The sequence below is a fragment of the Primulina huaijiensis genome, chromosome 14 (assembly GCF_012295235.1).
Source record: "Primulina huaijiensis isolate GDHJ02 chromosome 14, ASM1229523v2, whole genome shotgun sequence".
Taxonomy (NCBI): domain Eukaryota; kingdom Viridiplantae; phylum Streptophyta; class Magnoliopsida; order Lamiales; family Gesneriaceae; genus Primulina; species Primulina huaijiensis.
The window spans coordinates 4,113,516-4,130,155 of record NC_133319.1 but is presented as its reverse complement, the minus strand read 5'-3'; the positions used below and the strand labels follow the sequence as shown (position 1 = coordinate 4,130,155).

Below are 16,640 nucleotides of genomic sequence, written 5' to 3'. Positions count from 1 at the left end.
TATATATGATGATAACTAATTTAGTAAATACGCATAAATGCAGAGGCATACGTGCAATTAATATTTCCTTATAAATTAATATCATGAGCCATTGCTCCACCTGTAAAATTATTGATTATGGTCCTTTGGAACCCAATGACATCATCCTCAATCTGACCTTAATTATATTTTCTGGACTTTCTTTTATATATATATATATATCTTTTTAACATAAATGCTTTTACCATTCTCGAGTTTTGAATTCAGTTTTCGACTGAAAATACTTAGTTTTAGTGGATGATTTGTAGTTCATTGATATCAAGATCTCAAATTTGATACGAAATTTCGAGTTTGATACTCAATTGTAAATTCCCAACTAAAAAAAAAATCTTATAGTGAAACACACACTCATAGTTCACTGATTAACAGATCCGCCCAGAAGAGTAATACAATATTTTTGGATATTAACAACTAAAATTGCCATATTTTAGATATTACGTACTTTTATATATGTATATATATAATATAGTGGTATATCTATATATACATATCAGTTTGTATTTATATCATGTACACACGTACTTAAATTCTATTTATAAGTATTTTAAACGTTTTTTAAAGTACTATAGTGCACTGTTTGTTAACATTTTTTGTTATTAGAAGTATCTTAATACAAGATTTGGAGACTATCCGAATTTACAGCTTCATAAAAATCATGCTTCTCTCGATCATCCCAGCAACACCTGCTCTATTTTTGTCTAAATTATGAAAATTAATCCAATCGATTGGTAATTAATGAAAATTGTTTAACTAAATTATATTATTTATATTCTAAACAGGAAATTTGCATTTTTTTCATCGTATTTATGTGAAATTTCCATATTTTAAATAATGTTATCATTCATCATATTTTCTCTTTTTTTCCCCAATAATTGATAATTAGCCAATTAATCAGCGAGAATAGTAAATTAGCCAGTCCGCCGTTCTAATTTACTAATGGATAATGTTGCCGTAACATATTCTCTCTGAATTATTTGGTAAAAATTACGATGCTCATATATGTTCAGTCGAATTCTTGTTACTTTAAGGCCATATTTTAAAAAAAATTAAGTGGTACTCAATATCGACTTAAAAATTTCATCGGATCAAGTTATTTGGATAAAAAAAAAAGATCATTCTATTATATGCAGCGAAGGTAATACGTCCACCGTAACATCTCATTAACGCATATGCTTTATCTTGGCTCCTGCCAAGAAAGTTGGTCAATTAGTGCAGAGCACAGCGATGGTTCTAAGTGCTAACATAGTGCTAAAAATCCTTCTCTACATACATATATATACATATACATAAATATATATACACACACAGAGATACATATATATATATAGTATTAAATATTATATATATATCCTTCTCTACATAGTATTAAATATTATATATATAGAGAAAGACCACTCTATATGTATAGTATTAAATATTATATATAGAGTGGTCTTTCTGTCATAAAATGTATCTACCATGGATCAATGCCTAGAAATAAAAAATAAAAGAAAAAAGGACGAGCTAGGGTCTAAAAGTTGGTTGCAAATTGGTCCTTAAAATATTAAAAATCAATGTGTAGCTAGCTACTCAGCCTTTGATCAGCCTTGCGTTACGCTGCCTTGCAACAAAGCCTGCATTCGATTAATTGCTGGGTATACATCAGCATGACACCGTCGGTACTGATTTAATTTTTCCCTCTCTAACTCCGTCAGTATTTAATTTTTTTCCCTTTTTATTTTATAAAATTATTTATCCTTTTCTAACTTATCGTACGTTTTGAAATATGTTCTTCTTTGATTAAGAAATGTTCGATTTACAGGATAATGTGTTTGTTCGAGAACGAAGAAATCATTGTAACAAAAAGAAATGTATTTTTTTTTATCAGTGAACAAAATTTATTACTAAATCGAACAAATACATATAACATAGGAATTCTTAGAAAAATACATCCTAAGTCAAACAAACAACGTACGTCAACTATCCTATAATGATCGTTTGGAGGATGAAATTATAAATAAAATCTTACAAAAATGTAAATTAAACGTTGACGATGTAAAATGTGCATGCAATAAACACGTGGGACCTCAAACTATCGCCTTCGATGGATTCTTGTGGTGAATGAGATCTCCTCCTATATATATTTGTATATCTCCTCTTTGCTTCCTCGGAACAAATTAAAGAACAAGTTAATATATACTTGATTTTGAACGAAAATCGACCACAATTTTTATTCAAATCACATAAAAATTAATGGCTCCGTTTTCATCCACTCGGTGGTTTCCAACCCCAGAGCAGCGAATGATACTGAAGGAACTGTACAGCAGAGGAATCACAAATCCAAATTCTTCCCAGATACAAAAGATCACCGCCCACCTCTCCTTCTACGGCAAGATTCATGGCAAGAACGTCTTTTACTGGTTTCAGAACCATAAAGCCAGGGACCGCCAGAAACTCAGGAAGAAGCTCGCCATCGCCAAGCAGCCGCACCACCATTGTTACTGCTTCGCAGAAAATTTTCATCCACAGGTAGCTAACTTTCGAAACTAATTCATTTCATGCATGGGCTCTATATATACAATCGATCCTGAGAGTCGTGTAAATCGATTATTAATGTAGTGTAACAATGGAGCGGTCCTGGAAGGAATGATGAAGCATGCATGGTCCAAGACGACGGCTGAAGATCTCCGGAGAGATTGCTTGATCAGAAGATGTGAATGGGATTTGACGATGATCCCGACCGTCCCCTGCTGTGGGAATAGGCCCCTGAAAACCCTACAACTCTTCCCCGTCACATCTCCAGGCCAAATGGACCATCAACAAATTACGGATTCCAATCTTTGAAACAGCGGCGTAAAATGCGACATGCAACTCGAGATCGACGAGGAGTTGTGTTTTAGAAGATAATTTTTTATTGTATTTTTTAAAAAAAGGTACAAGTAGTTAAATATATGATTTAACCTTTCTTTATGAAATAAAATTGTAGCAGCTAGCATTGTTGTCATTTGTCTCAGTCTCAGTTCATCATGAATAGGGTGTATTTGTTGTTTCATTCTCCACATAAACTATTACAGATAGGATGGTGAATGAAGATGGATTGAAAAATAGTTGTGTTTCCTTGCTTTCCACACACACACACACACACACACACACACACACATATATATATATACACGCGCGCGCGCGCACACGTACGGTAGTGTGCAGGGTAAACTTGGGCTTCAGCTGTAAACTTGGGCTTCAGCTCCAGTGTGCAGGGTAAACATGCAGTTGCAGCAACGCCCAAGTGTCTTTTATTTTTATTTTTTAATTTTTTTTCCTTTTTTCAAATTAAAATGTGCAGCCCACTACATGCTATCTTCTCTACTTATGTCATCTCTTTGCTCCATCCACAGCTATTTTCAGTGTTAGATTGGTGCAATGATGGTAGCAATAACTTAATTTTTTTAAATTTTTTTAAATTAGAATTTATTTGTTATAATGGTTAATTATTATGAATGTTGATTTTAAGTTTCAATAATCTGATTATATTATTTCAATAAATTTGAATTTTTTTAAAATTATTCAACATGCCATGGAAGCACCAATTCCGAATATGAAAATGATTAAAGATCAAAATAGAAAATTTTAAGAATTTCTTGTTTGGTATAAAAAAATGAGAGTTAGAAAGGCTCACTTTGCACTACGAAATGTATTAATTAATCATTTATGAGATTTATATGTTGATTCAGTTAATTAAAACTTGGATATTTGTGTTTCATTTCTATTTTATAAACATAATTTTAATAGTTGTTGTATGTTAGTAATTTATCTTATATTATTTTTATATTTGATTGTAATTTTTTTAATAGTTAATTCATTACATTCAATCCAATAATAAGTTTAAATATTTTAAAAAATAATATTACATATTTAAAAATTTAAGTAAATTTATAGAAAAAAATTAATTAATTTTTTTTTCATTCTTTAATATTTTTTAACGAAATCAATATAGAAATTATTTTAGGTATTATTGATATTTTAATTATTATGTTTAAATATATTTGTGAAATAAATTAATTGTTGTGAATAAAATAATAAAAAAAATATTTATTGAATATGTTTTTTAGTGATGAATTTAGAGTTAATGGATTGGAGATAATTTGTATATTTATACATAATTTACATTATTTTGAAGTTAACCAATATAACATGATAGGTTGGAGATTACTTTAAAGCCATCACCCTGTTATCCGCGGCCGCCGCAAAGTCGCCTATCTTAAACACAGAAGTATGAGGTCCGGTGCTTCATATTACACTGGATGGGAGGAGGAAGGAGACTACCGGCTCCATTTTCTTGATTCCTGCTACCTCTGCAACATACCACTGAGCCACAAAAGTGAAATCTTTATGTACAGGTTGGCCCATAAACATTGTTTATCCGTCGATGGGTTTTTAAGAACAATTTGTGACTTGAATAGGAACCTCACCCTACCAAAGGGGAAGTGGACCACATTGTTCAGTACAAATTAAACCCTTGCAAAAGAGGGGGAAAATTTCCAAATTGGGTTCGTAAAGATTACTGGGCTCACTGATAAATCCGAGTTTTGTGCAGCAAAGGCGTGAAGGCGGCGGGGCAGATTCCGACGCCAAAGAGCAACAACAATATCGAGTGAGAGATTTCAGAAAATATTCTGAATTGATTTTATGTGTAACGCCCTAGATTCGACGACTGTCTTCACTGTACCAATACGAGTCTTTCTAACGTGCTTATGTCCTAACTCACACGCACCCTAGAAAACTTCTCAGGAGGTCACTCATCCCAGAATTGCCCCAAGTCAAGCATGCTTAACTTTGGAGTTTTTATGTGATGATCTACCGAAAAGAATATGCACCTTATTGGTATGAGTAGTACATATCACATCTTTTAAGCCCTCTTTAAATGTACAGTCCATTACATTGAACTGTTTCGGAATCCCCCTCCTTCCGGTGTAAGATCGGTTCATTCATGTTTCCTCCGTCTAGAAGCCTGCCAGGACCCGCTCATTGTCCGTGCAACCTCATGGCACCGGCGATCACTCCCCGACCTCTTCGGCCCTGGGCCTCACATGCCCACCAGCTTCCGCTTGGTTCGTCCCCGAACCACACCGTACTAGGAGATGCCGGATCTGATATCAACTGTAACGCCCCAGATTCGACGACTGTCCTCACTGTACCAATACGAGTCTTTCCAGCGTGCTTATGTCCTCACTCACACGCACCCTAGGAAACTTCCCAGGAGATCACCCATCCCGAAATTGCCCAAAGTCAAGCACGCTTAACTTTGGAGTTTTTATGTGATAAGCTATCACCTCCCGCCCTCTTCGTCCCCGGGCCTCACATTATGTTTGCCTGTGGTTGAGCAAAATAATGAGTCATTGATTAAAAATCATGAAATTCGTCTCACTAGTGTCAAGCTTTTCCCAGAAGTGAATTTGACAGTGCATGATGAAAAGGGAAAACGAAATAAGACCAAATATGATCATGGTCGTGGGCGTCGTGGAGAACGTTTTCATCCATATGGTCGTGGGCGTGAAAAAAACCTCATAACTACAATGACTGCTATAATCAAAGCAATTGAAATAATACAAGCTGCCAAAAGTGGGGTAATGACCATGAGAATAAAGTTGAAAGTGGTCGAAATAATAATCCAATGAAATAAGAAAATTAGTGTTATAGGTGTGAAGTACAAGGATACTGGTATCATATTGTCTACACTCAAACACCTTGTTGATCTCTATCATGCATCAAAAGAGAAAACAAAGAATGTTGAGACTAATTTTATTTCATCAAGGTGAATATTCAAGCCTCAAGGCCCAACTCCTTCAGCATATTTTGATATTTCTGATTTTTTTGAAAATCTGGAAGGGAGAATCGATCATTTTGATTTGAGATTGAAGCGTGTAAATTATTGAATATTTTATTTGATAGTATCATATTTATTACTTATTTAGATTATTGGTTTATGACATGACTTTTATGTTATTTTGATTGAATTTATTTTAGTTATGATGAATAAAAGTTTTTTATTTTCTTTTGTTAGGAATAAAATCATTTTATTTTTATTAATTTTATTATTATGAATGGAATATAAATTTTGGACATGATGGTGGCGACCTGTTTTCTCTTCTTCCACATTGGGGCTATTTTGGTCATTTCAGGAGAACTCCTGAATCAGTCGGCTCCTCGCTCACCTTACATTAGCATTCAGCGGCCACGTCTTCGTTAACTTTCTATCTTCCCTCTTTCCATATCGATTGCTAGGGTTTTCATATCGTCTCAATTGCCCACTCAGATTCTTTTACGTCTTCGGAATTCCAGGGCATTCTTTGATCATCACCTTCAACTTTCCAAGTATTTTCAGAGCATGATTGATGGGTATTTGATTTCGTTCATCTTTTGGCTTTGCTTTATAATCTGGGTGTTTTTCTGTAGTTAAGTATTTGAATTGGATTGGGTAGTTGTTTGAGTTGGGAATTGGATTTTATTCTTTCTACTTTCTGTGTTTTTGTTCTCAGAGTTACTGGGCTCTGTGTTTTTTTATTTTTATTGGATTGGATAGGCGGGTTTTTTTTATTACTTGATGTGGATTTGTTTTCGCTCTTATAGGATTTTGAATTGAGCTCGAGAAGCTTCTGGACTACGTTGTTCTGAAATTCTGACAAGACATGATTCCTGTTATGTGTTTTTTGCGGTTATGTTATTGTTGAATGGCGATTGAAAAGTGTAGGTTTAAGGTGTCTGGTTGCAATCCAGAGTATCAGTTGCCCCAAATGGGGGACACGGTTGTGTGTAGTGATGATGAAAATTTGCAGCGTGGAAACTCTATTTCAGCTGTTGAATCAGATGATGAAGAAGATGATCTATTTGATGAATGTGATTCGGGAGCGGGATCCGATGACTTTGATTTACTTGAATTAGGCCAAACTGGAGAGGAATTTTGCCAAGTCGGAGATCAAACTTGCAGCATTCCCTATGAACTCTATGATCTTCCTGGGTTTACAGATCTTCTATCTATGGAAGTATGGAATGAGGTTTTAACCGAAAAGGAAAGATTTAGTCTTGCCAAGTATTTACCTGATATGGACCAAGAGAATTTTGTTCTCACACTGAAAGAGCTTTTTTCTTGTGATAACTTGCATTTTGGGAGTCCTGTTAATAAATTATTTGAGATGCTGAAGGAAGGATCATGTGAGCCAAGGGTAGCACATTACAGGCAGGGCTTGAATTTCCTCCAGAGAAGACAACATTATCATAACATTCGAAAGCATCAAAATGTGATGGTAAACAATCTCTGTCAAATGAGAGATGCATGGATGAACTGCAAAGGGTATAGTATCGAGGAGAAACTTCGTGTGTTGAATATTAAAAAGTGTCAGAAGAGTTTGATGAATGAGAGTATGGAAAAGTTTGGTACTGACTCATCTGACAAAGATGATTCAGGCAATGATTTATGGGGCGAAAAGGCAAAGGATGGGAAATTAGTTCCAAAGATAGGTCGGTTTTCTGGATATTGCAGGGACTTGGAATTGGATATTTGTACTCCTGGGCTAAAAGTTGTCACGGAATCAAACAAGAAGGCAAGGAAGAACCCTAAAGGTACTTTGAAGTTGGCTAGATCCAAAACTACCTCAGCAAAAGAGTTAGCAGACCACTCATTGTCGATTCACCCTGAAGTCGACATGCAGTCAAGACACTATGGTTTAGCTTTGCCTCTTTATCGGAATAAACCAGCGGTAGCTGCTTATAATACTTCTGCACCAGTCAGGATGAAGAAGAGACTAATACAAGACAATGATGAGGAAGACACAACATTTGCAGCAGCTTCGCACAGAGAGCGAAATGTACCACAAGGTGGAGTAAACTCTAAGTCTAAAAGTTTGAAATTTGGAAAGAAACAAAAAGGCTCAGCTGGCGGGAGTGACGTGGATAGTTCCTTGGGGCTTCTAGAGACAGCAAGGATTGATATAAGTGATCATGGAAGGAACAGTGCTGTTAATCAGTTTTCCGATATTAGGGTTACAAAGCCATCTAATAGAAGAGACATGTACGATTGGGGTGCAAAATTGAACTTCTCCAAGAATTTTCAGCACTTGTCTTCGGAGAATGAGATGGAGTTTGGTCACAATCAGAAGTTGAATTCGTCCTTGAAAGCAAGTCAACTTGAGCTTTTGGGTGGAAGCGAGCCATCATGGCTTGGTAAACCACTTGGGGGTCCGTTTCCTGACGATTCACCGTATGATCACACTGCAGATTTGAATGCCAAAAGTAAGAAATGGACCACGGGATGGAAAGCCATTGATCTCAATGCGAATGATAAGTTCTTACAATCTATGAGTAGCGCTAAAAGTTTTCAAGAAAAGTTCCGAAAATGTTCAAAACCAAATGGACGAAGAGATGTGGCAGAAAACATAGATATTGTAGACTTTGACAGAGGTGAAGAAACAGAGTCTGATTCTTCGGATCAAATGATGGATGATGATGATGAGTATCCTTTGATGAGGAGCAAGTGGGCTTACCCTGGTGGTGTGCCGGATTTGAAATATGGCCCAGAGCCAGAAAAGGTCAAACTTTCTAGGAAAGATGCAAAAAGTAGTTACCTTAGAGTTGATGGTTCATTAAAATCTTCTAATCAGAAGGACGATTATGGTGAAGATCTAGATATGATTAAATCAGTGCACAAGGGTAAGATGCATGATGCTAGCTACTTGAATGTGTTGCCCACTGATGATTCACGGAGAAATTATTTTATTGGATCAGGCAATGTAATTGGAGGCGACGATCCACAACTGTGCTATCCGTTTGGAAGAAATGGTCATGTAGAAGGAAGCCATGGCAACATTTTCAAGTCGTCTTCTCTGAAATCATCTTTTATTCCTGGGAGAAAGCCAATAAATGAGGCTCAATGTAATACTGATCATCCTCCATCAGATTACATGAACAATTATAGTCTTGAGGATGACTTGCATGGGGCGCGTCCAATTGGAGCAGATAATGGAGTTTCTTTCAAGTTGGGAAAGAAAGGTCGGATGGTTGAGCCATCCACAGGCCACCATACCGAAATATCTGGTGTGCATCTGATGGGAAGCAATACTATTTCAAAGAAACGAAGACTGAAGGATGGCTCAACCAACATGGTCCTTAAAGATAATAGTGATTGTCTACATGATGCTCAGCTGCTACTTGATGGTGTCAATTCTTTGAAGAAACATGGTAAAAAGAACATGTTGGAGGAGGACTTTGATGTTTTAGAAGATGAAATTTCTGAGCTACCGTCTGTAGACTTGGAAATGGAAGTTGTAGAGGCGCAAACCAAACCGAAGAACAAGTCATTTCCTTTAATTATACCTACAGTACTTACTGGGTTTTCATTCTCCATTATCCATCTTCTTTCAGCTGTTCGCGGGGCTATGATTACTATGCTTCCAGAGGATTTCTCAGAGGATAGAAAACATTATGTTAAAGTTGATGCTGGAGAAGGGGTCAAGGAGGAACCAGAAAGAAAGCAGGAAGATACCAGCGCAGTTAATTCAACCTCTGGTGCGTGTATTGAAGCTTTACCAAATTCTACGGAACAAGGCATCATCTCTCGTACTGTTCAGGAAATTGTTAGCCTTGTTAGATCAAATCCTGGAGATCCTTGTATTCTTGAAACTCAGGAACCACTTCAGGATTTGGTCAGAGGCGTTCTAAAAATATTTTCGTCTAGAACTGCACCTCTAGGAGCAAAAGGGTGGAAACCTCTTGTTGTATATGAAAAATCTACCAAGAGTTGGTCATGGATTGGTCCTGTAGTTCGCAATTTTTCTGACTCTATGGTGAATGAAGAGGAGACATCTCCAGATATGTGGGCCCTTCCATATAAAACACTTGTCAAATTGGTTGACTCGTTTGCTAATTGGCTGAAAAACAGTCAGGATGCCCTTCAGCAAATAGGAAGCCTTCCTGCTCCTCCTTCGACACTGATGCAAAACATTTTGGATGATAAGGAGAGGTTCAAGGACCTGAGAGCTCAGAAGAGTCTCAGTACCATCAGTCCGAACCCTGAAGAAGTAAGAACCTACTTCCGGAAGGAAGAAGTCCTTAGGTATCTAATACCCGACAGAGCTTTCTCCTATACTGCCGTTGATGGTAAGAAATCAATTGTTGCTCCTTTGAGAAGGTGTGGTGGCAAGCCAACATCAAAGGCCCGGGACCACTTTATGTTGAAACGGGATCGACCACCGCATGTCACAATTCTTTGTCTTGTGAGAGATGCGGCTGCTAGATTGCCTGGAAGCATTGGAACGCGAGCGGATGTTTGCACCTTGATTAGAGATTCGCAGTACATCGTGGAAGACGTTTCTGATGCACAGGTCAATCAAGTTGTTAGCGGTGCACTGGATCGTTTGCATTATGAACGCGATCCTTGTGTGCAATTTGATGGGGAAAGAAAGCTATGGGTTTATTTACACCGAGAAAGAGATGAAGAAGATTTTGAGGATGATGGAACTTCATCCACAAAGAAATGGAGAAAACAAAAGAAAGAACCTTCTGAGCCATCTGATCAGGGTGGTGTTACAGTTGCTTTTTCTGGACCAGTGGAGCAGTCAGGCTTTGATTTGGTTTCAGATCTCAATGTTGGTGCATCATTTGCAGACGGCAATAAGACATCAGAAGTTGAACGCAACAATGGTAATGATCAGGTAAACAACAATCATGATCTTTCACCAGTGACTTGGAGTGGCCTTGGATCGAATTCTATGGGGGGCAATGAATTGATTTGCCAAGAAAATTCCGCCAATGGAGATTTTGAGGAGACATATGGTGAATAACCTCCTGTGTGGTTGTATTCTCAGGCTATCTGCCATTATCTTTAAGGTATCCAGCATAATCTTTTACCCTGCTTAGTATGTTGTCTTTCTTATTTGTTGCATTTTACTTTTCCATTTCTTTTTCTTTCGTCCTCCAACATTTAAGATAATTTTACTTCTGATCAACCAAATTAAGGGTCTTGTTTTTACTTTTCTAATCATTGATAGTCCGAGAACTAGTTGCACATACAAAATCATCTAGAAGGAACGCAAATCAATTGCTGTTTTTCTTCTAAGCGTAAGATATCTTGAGCACTTCTTGCGCATCAAACTATTTGGTCACAGATCGTTGGTAAGACCATTCAGTATGATGTGGTGTGCTCACTGAAATTCTGATAACCATTTTCTAAAGTTGGAGAAAAAGTATGTGTTACGGCCGCCACTAAGTCTGTCATTCTGTCTCACAACATTTTGGCAGCACAAAGCTTTAAACTGAAGCAAAACAAATATTAGATTTACATAGACCCATGAGACATCTGATCAAATCCTGAAGTAGATGTCCTTTAAATAATTCTAAGGTGCATGATAATCTGCAAGTTCCAGATATGTATTTGTATACGTCAAGAAAATCATTCGAGAGTCTACATAAATAAAAAGGGAAAACAAAATCCACCTGTATGCTATATTTCCATGAAATGATATCTTGTGTTCATATGTCCCCAGTCTAAACGAAACATGTTCGATCAAACTTCTTCAACTCCATAAACCTACTAATTATTTAAGAATGTTAGATATAATTTCACATGTTCAATGATATTTGTCTATTCTCTTCAATTGGATCAAGATTAAGTTTGCTAAATATTTGATAATATTAGGTATGGGTTCGCGGATTCAATGAGATTTGCCTATTCTCTTCTATTGGATCAAGATTAAGTTTAACAAGCAATAGTAGCATTTTAAACCAACTTGGAACAAAAGTTCCAAGAAAACAAGCAATAATTTGCAATCACGAGCCACGTGGAGATAATAAACCAAAAAGAAAGCAACCATTTACTGCTATCATTTTGCATGTGGAGCTTCGGGGTTATACTTGCATATATTCCCTAGTTGCAGGCGACGAACTCCAACCAAGTTTGTTGAATGCAGAGCGGCAGCTGATTTTTTGTCACAGATTCATCAGGTTATGTAAATTTTCTTGGTCGAACCATGTAGGAATATGGCACAAGTGTTGATGCCAAAATAAAACATGAGTAACGGAATATCCTTACTGGTATGTTAATTGATCTAGTCGGAGTACAATTCGGGTTAAGAAAATTCTCCCCTTCCTATGCATAATGTAATTTTTCTGGTTCATATGACAGATTTATTGTATTCTTAGGGTGAAGAATTTAGATAATGAAGTGTTAACATCTTTTTTAAGCACTTGTGAAATCATTGAAAGCTCAATTCAAGTATAGAAAACTTTTTAAATGTAAGCCTTTAAAATTTGTTCTGATAAAAAGTTCTCTTGTCCAGCTTTAATATTAACTTAAGATATTGCTGATCTAATTAAATATTCACAAAAAGTTCTATTAGACAGTCTTATAGATTAATTTTGTTAGACGAATATCTTATTTGGGTCAGTCATGAAAAGTATTATTTTTTATGTCAAAAGTATTACTTATTATTGTAAATATGAGCATGGTTGATCTAAGATCGTTTTATTAGAGACATACTAATAAATATTTTAGAATTGGAGGTTGAATTGAACTTTAGGATGATATTATATTACGACATCCTTAATTGCCTCTTATATCTGATCAAGAATTTAGCAAACAATTACAAAAAGTAAAAATTTAAGGTTGACCCCTGTCTTATAGACGTGACTTCTCTCGACTTTTATCTAATAATTAAAGACGAGAAAGCCTATCGTTCAGCACAAATGGCCTCCATTTTCTCTGAGGAGAAGATTGTGCAAATGAAAACGACTGTAGTGCTCTATAATCATCATTGGTTTTCAACTGATGTCGAATTCCTATTCATGTTATTTCTCTTTCGCGTTGTTGGAATTGTGTAGTAGAGCCTCTGTTAGGATGGATCTATAAATTTCAGTGAAAACGACGGTCAGATAAAGAATGTCATCTTGTCAATTTCTCAAGTGAAAATTGCAAATTTTTTATATATGTTTGTTTTTTTCTTTTTATATACACATATTTGAGTTATTTATGTTGTCAAATTTCAGTTTTATTCATATATCTATTGATTATTGACAATTTAATTTTTTTATCAGCAGTGCTTATGAGCATTGAACACGTTAATGTTACATCGACATCACGTCAATGCTTCATTGATGTCTCATCAGCTCGTCATATATANTCATATGGATATAATCATTAGTCATTTTAAAATTATTTTAATAGATTTTTTGTATCAAAATTAAATCGTTAGTCAATTTCCCTTGTAGTTTTCCAATTCGCAACCAATCAATGAACGAAACGTTGCGTCACGAATATAATTGTGAAATATAGGTTATTTATAGTTGAAGTGACAATTATATTGCAAGGTACAAATAAAAATGCATGCGACCATTATATGTTGATTCTCTTGATCCTACTGAATCGTTGACAGTCTCAAATAAAAAAAGATTGTGTTGAAAGGGAAAATATAGAATAAGTTCACATGTTTCTCTTGAAGAGTAAAGAGTGAAAATGGTACTAGGTGGATATCATTATTGCACTAAAAACTGGTGCAATTATATATCTTCTTCTTCTTCTTCTTCTACTTTTGTTGTTGTTTATTTTTGAAAATTAATGGGTTTTGTCCAACCAAAGAACGAAACGTTGGGTATTGAAAAAAGTCCCGAAATGAATGATTCCAGCGACTAAAATAGTACGAGTTCGGAGAGACAGAAGAGGGGTACACGCACTCCAGAAGTGATGTCCAAGATTCTTGAGGACCTACTTTCATTCAGTTAATGAACCTCTTCACCACACACAATATTGAACTTAACATTTTAGTTAATTAGTTCACAATAAATTCATATGCTTTAATTTGAAGGTATGCATAGATCATATTATAGTATAACCGAGATTACGAATAAGATTTGATTGGGGAAAATAGTTATTTTAATCATCTTAGTTGTCATATTTTCTGTTTTAAGTTATACCTAATCAAATTTTGGTTTTACTCTTATTTTTTCAGAGTACTGTTGTGGTGTCGGACATATCAGTATTTTACGATACTGTCACGGTTTTCTCCGACATCATGTCAATGCTTTGGCGAAATAGAACGACAAAAAGCAAAATTATTACAGGATTGGAACTCAAATTTTGTAGGCTTTTCATGGATTAGGGTTTGTACACATATGATATGATTTGAGAGTTTGACTATTCTTTTTTTTTTTTTTTGGGTCTGACCAGTGACTAGGGTTTTCTAACAAGTTGAGTATTGACGTGTAGTGTAGAATAATGATGCACTTCTAGAATTTGTTTGGCTCTAATTTATAAATTATTAGTTTATCACAACACTTTGAAAGATTAATTATAAAATAAAGAGTGACTCTCATGTGAGACCGTCTCACGGATCCTAATCTGTGAGACGGGTCAACCCTACTCATATTCACAACAAAAAGTAATACTCTTAGCATAAAAAGTAATACTATTTTATGGATGACCCAAATAAAAGATCCGTCTCACAAATACGACCCGTGAGACCGTCTCACACAAGTTTTTCCCTAAAATAAAAGCATAAGTTTCAAAATTTTATAAGATATTTAAATAATATTTAATCAAGCAGACTCTTAATCTTGCATATATATTTGTCTCATATTGTGTGATAATTAGATTTTCACCTGATTAATTAATGGTCGTTTCTTAGTTTAAGAAACGAGGGAGAGAAATATTTTAAAATCGGACAGATCGAATAATATCAACTATTGCAATGTATTGATGGAAAGATTTGATTGGCAAGAAAATATTTGATTTGGTGAACAATTTAAAGTGTGTATTTCAAATAATACTGCATGTATTTGAAATCATGTTTATTAAATTAAGTTAAAGTACTATAAATTTTTTTTTTGAAACAATAAATTGAAATCCGTGATTTCATTTCAAGTAGGATTCGCTATACCAGACCATATGGGCAAAATATTATCGTTCATAAGAGAGAAATTTTTGTTTTAACGTGTAAATCGATGCTTTTAGATTTGTATTTTCTGCTATTTTGTGTAATTTTAAATTTTAATTTAAACACTTATTGTTCAATGCCCAAACATGATTTTAGTTAGGAGTGATCATGGTGCGGTTTGAGTAAAGTTGTCGAGTTGGTCAGGGCCTGCAAAGTCGGGCTACCCTGCATTTGAAATGGTGCGGGTTGAGTTGGAGTTTTTATTAATATTTTCTCAATTTTTTTTTTAAAAAATAAGCAGACGGGCTCACCTAAAACGTAGCCCAAGGCAGGTTGAGCTGGGTTGGCAATTTAGTAGCCCGTCCTGTCTCGTCTAATGGTGGGTTGAGGCGTGTTGTGGGCTGACCTGCTACGCTAGCCCATTTTTACATCCTTAGATTTCAACGAGTTTCTCACTAAATTCAAACCGAATTTTCATATGAGGTGATGTTCTGTCAAGGGTTTTTAACGATTTTTTTCAATAAATAAAACATGATCACCAAGTTGAAACAAAAATTTGACAATACAACCAAATATTTAAATTAAGGCAAAAACTCGTGTGAGACGGTCTCATGTGTCCTAACGGATCTCTTATTTGGTTCATCCATGAAAAAACTATTACTTTTTATGCTAAGAGTATTATTTTTTATTGTGAATATCGGTAGGGTTGACCAGTCTCACAAATAAAGATTTGTGAGACCGTTTCACAAGAGACCTACTCTTAAGTTGATATAAAATATTAAATGAACTTAGAATGGTTTCAAATAACAAATTTTAGTCCAAAAATTCAAATCATACAAAAATTATGTTGGATCGTGTCAAATTTTATCAATAAATAAATTGAAAGAGATATACATAGAAATACATATTTAATAATACATTATGATATAACTTCGTTTTTATTTATTAACAGCCCTATTTTTTTCATAAATTTTGCTACGAAAAAATAATCAATTTCGCTACTGCGCAATCAAGGCACATACATTAGCTTGAAAGTTATCTCAAAATCAAAGGTCACTAAAAGCTGAACTAAACAATCAATAAATGATTTAGTCTTTCAATTGTCAAAGCTTCTATTTTTAGTTATATGTAGTATTTGTGGCTTAAAATTAATTAATTAAAACACTGGGTTGATTCCATCCTATATGTAGAGGCACTACCCCATGATAGAATCAAGGGCCCAAATTTAACCACACATACATGGGGTCCACTAATTTTTTTAAAATAACATATGTGTGTGAATCTTGTCCATCCAAACCTACATGTGGGGAGTGCCCCACATGTAGCATCGAAGCTACCAAAAAACTGTTGAACAAATATAATGTTGTCTCCAAATTTTCCTAAATGAGAAGGATAAGAATGTAATAAATCCAATTGAATAAAATTATTAAATTTTATGAAATCATATTTTTTTAAATAATTGTTTTAGGTTAAATATAAAATTTTATCTTAAATAATTAAAAAATTAATTACTCTAATTATGGGGTCGGTGAAAATTGGGTAAACATGTATAATAATAATTCGTAATGTCTGTTGTGAAAAAGTAAAAATTTACGGTAAAAAAGTAAAAATCTCAAACTCTCAAAATTATCACACTACACACTTTATAATATTTTTCTCTCAACTCAATTGTGATTTTCTTCACAAATGAGAGATCTATTTATAGAA

General features: G+C 34.9%; 1 protein-coding gene across 2 annotated transcripts; it reads left to right on the top strand.

The window, feature by feature from the left end:
- The first annotated feature begins 6,181 nt into the window (after positions 1-6,181).
- LOC140958121 (uncharacterized) lies at positions 6,182-12,034 on the top strand. Of its 2 annotated transcripts, XM_073415517.1 has the most exons (3): positions 6,182-6,414; positions 6,646-10,896; positions 11,705-12,034. In XM_073415517.1, the coding sequence occupies exon 2, from the start codon at positions 6,747-6,749 to the stop codon at positions 10,848-10,850; it is 4,104 nt and encodes a 1,367-aa protein (XP_073271618.1). In that variant the 5' UTR covers positions 6,182-6,414; positions 6,646-6,746; the 3' UTR covers positions 10,851-10,896; positions 11,705-12,034. The 2 variants fall into 2 exon arrangements, with proteins under 2 accessions (XP_073271618.1, XP_073271617.1); XM_073415516.1 differs by having other exon boundaries at positions 6,646-12,034.
- Positions 12,035-16,640: the final 4,606 nt, after the last annotated feature.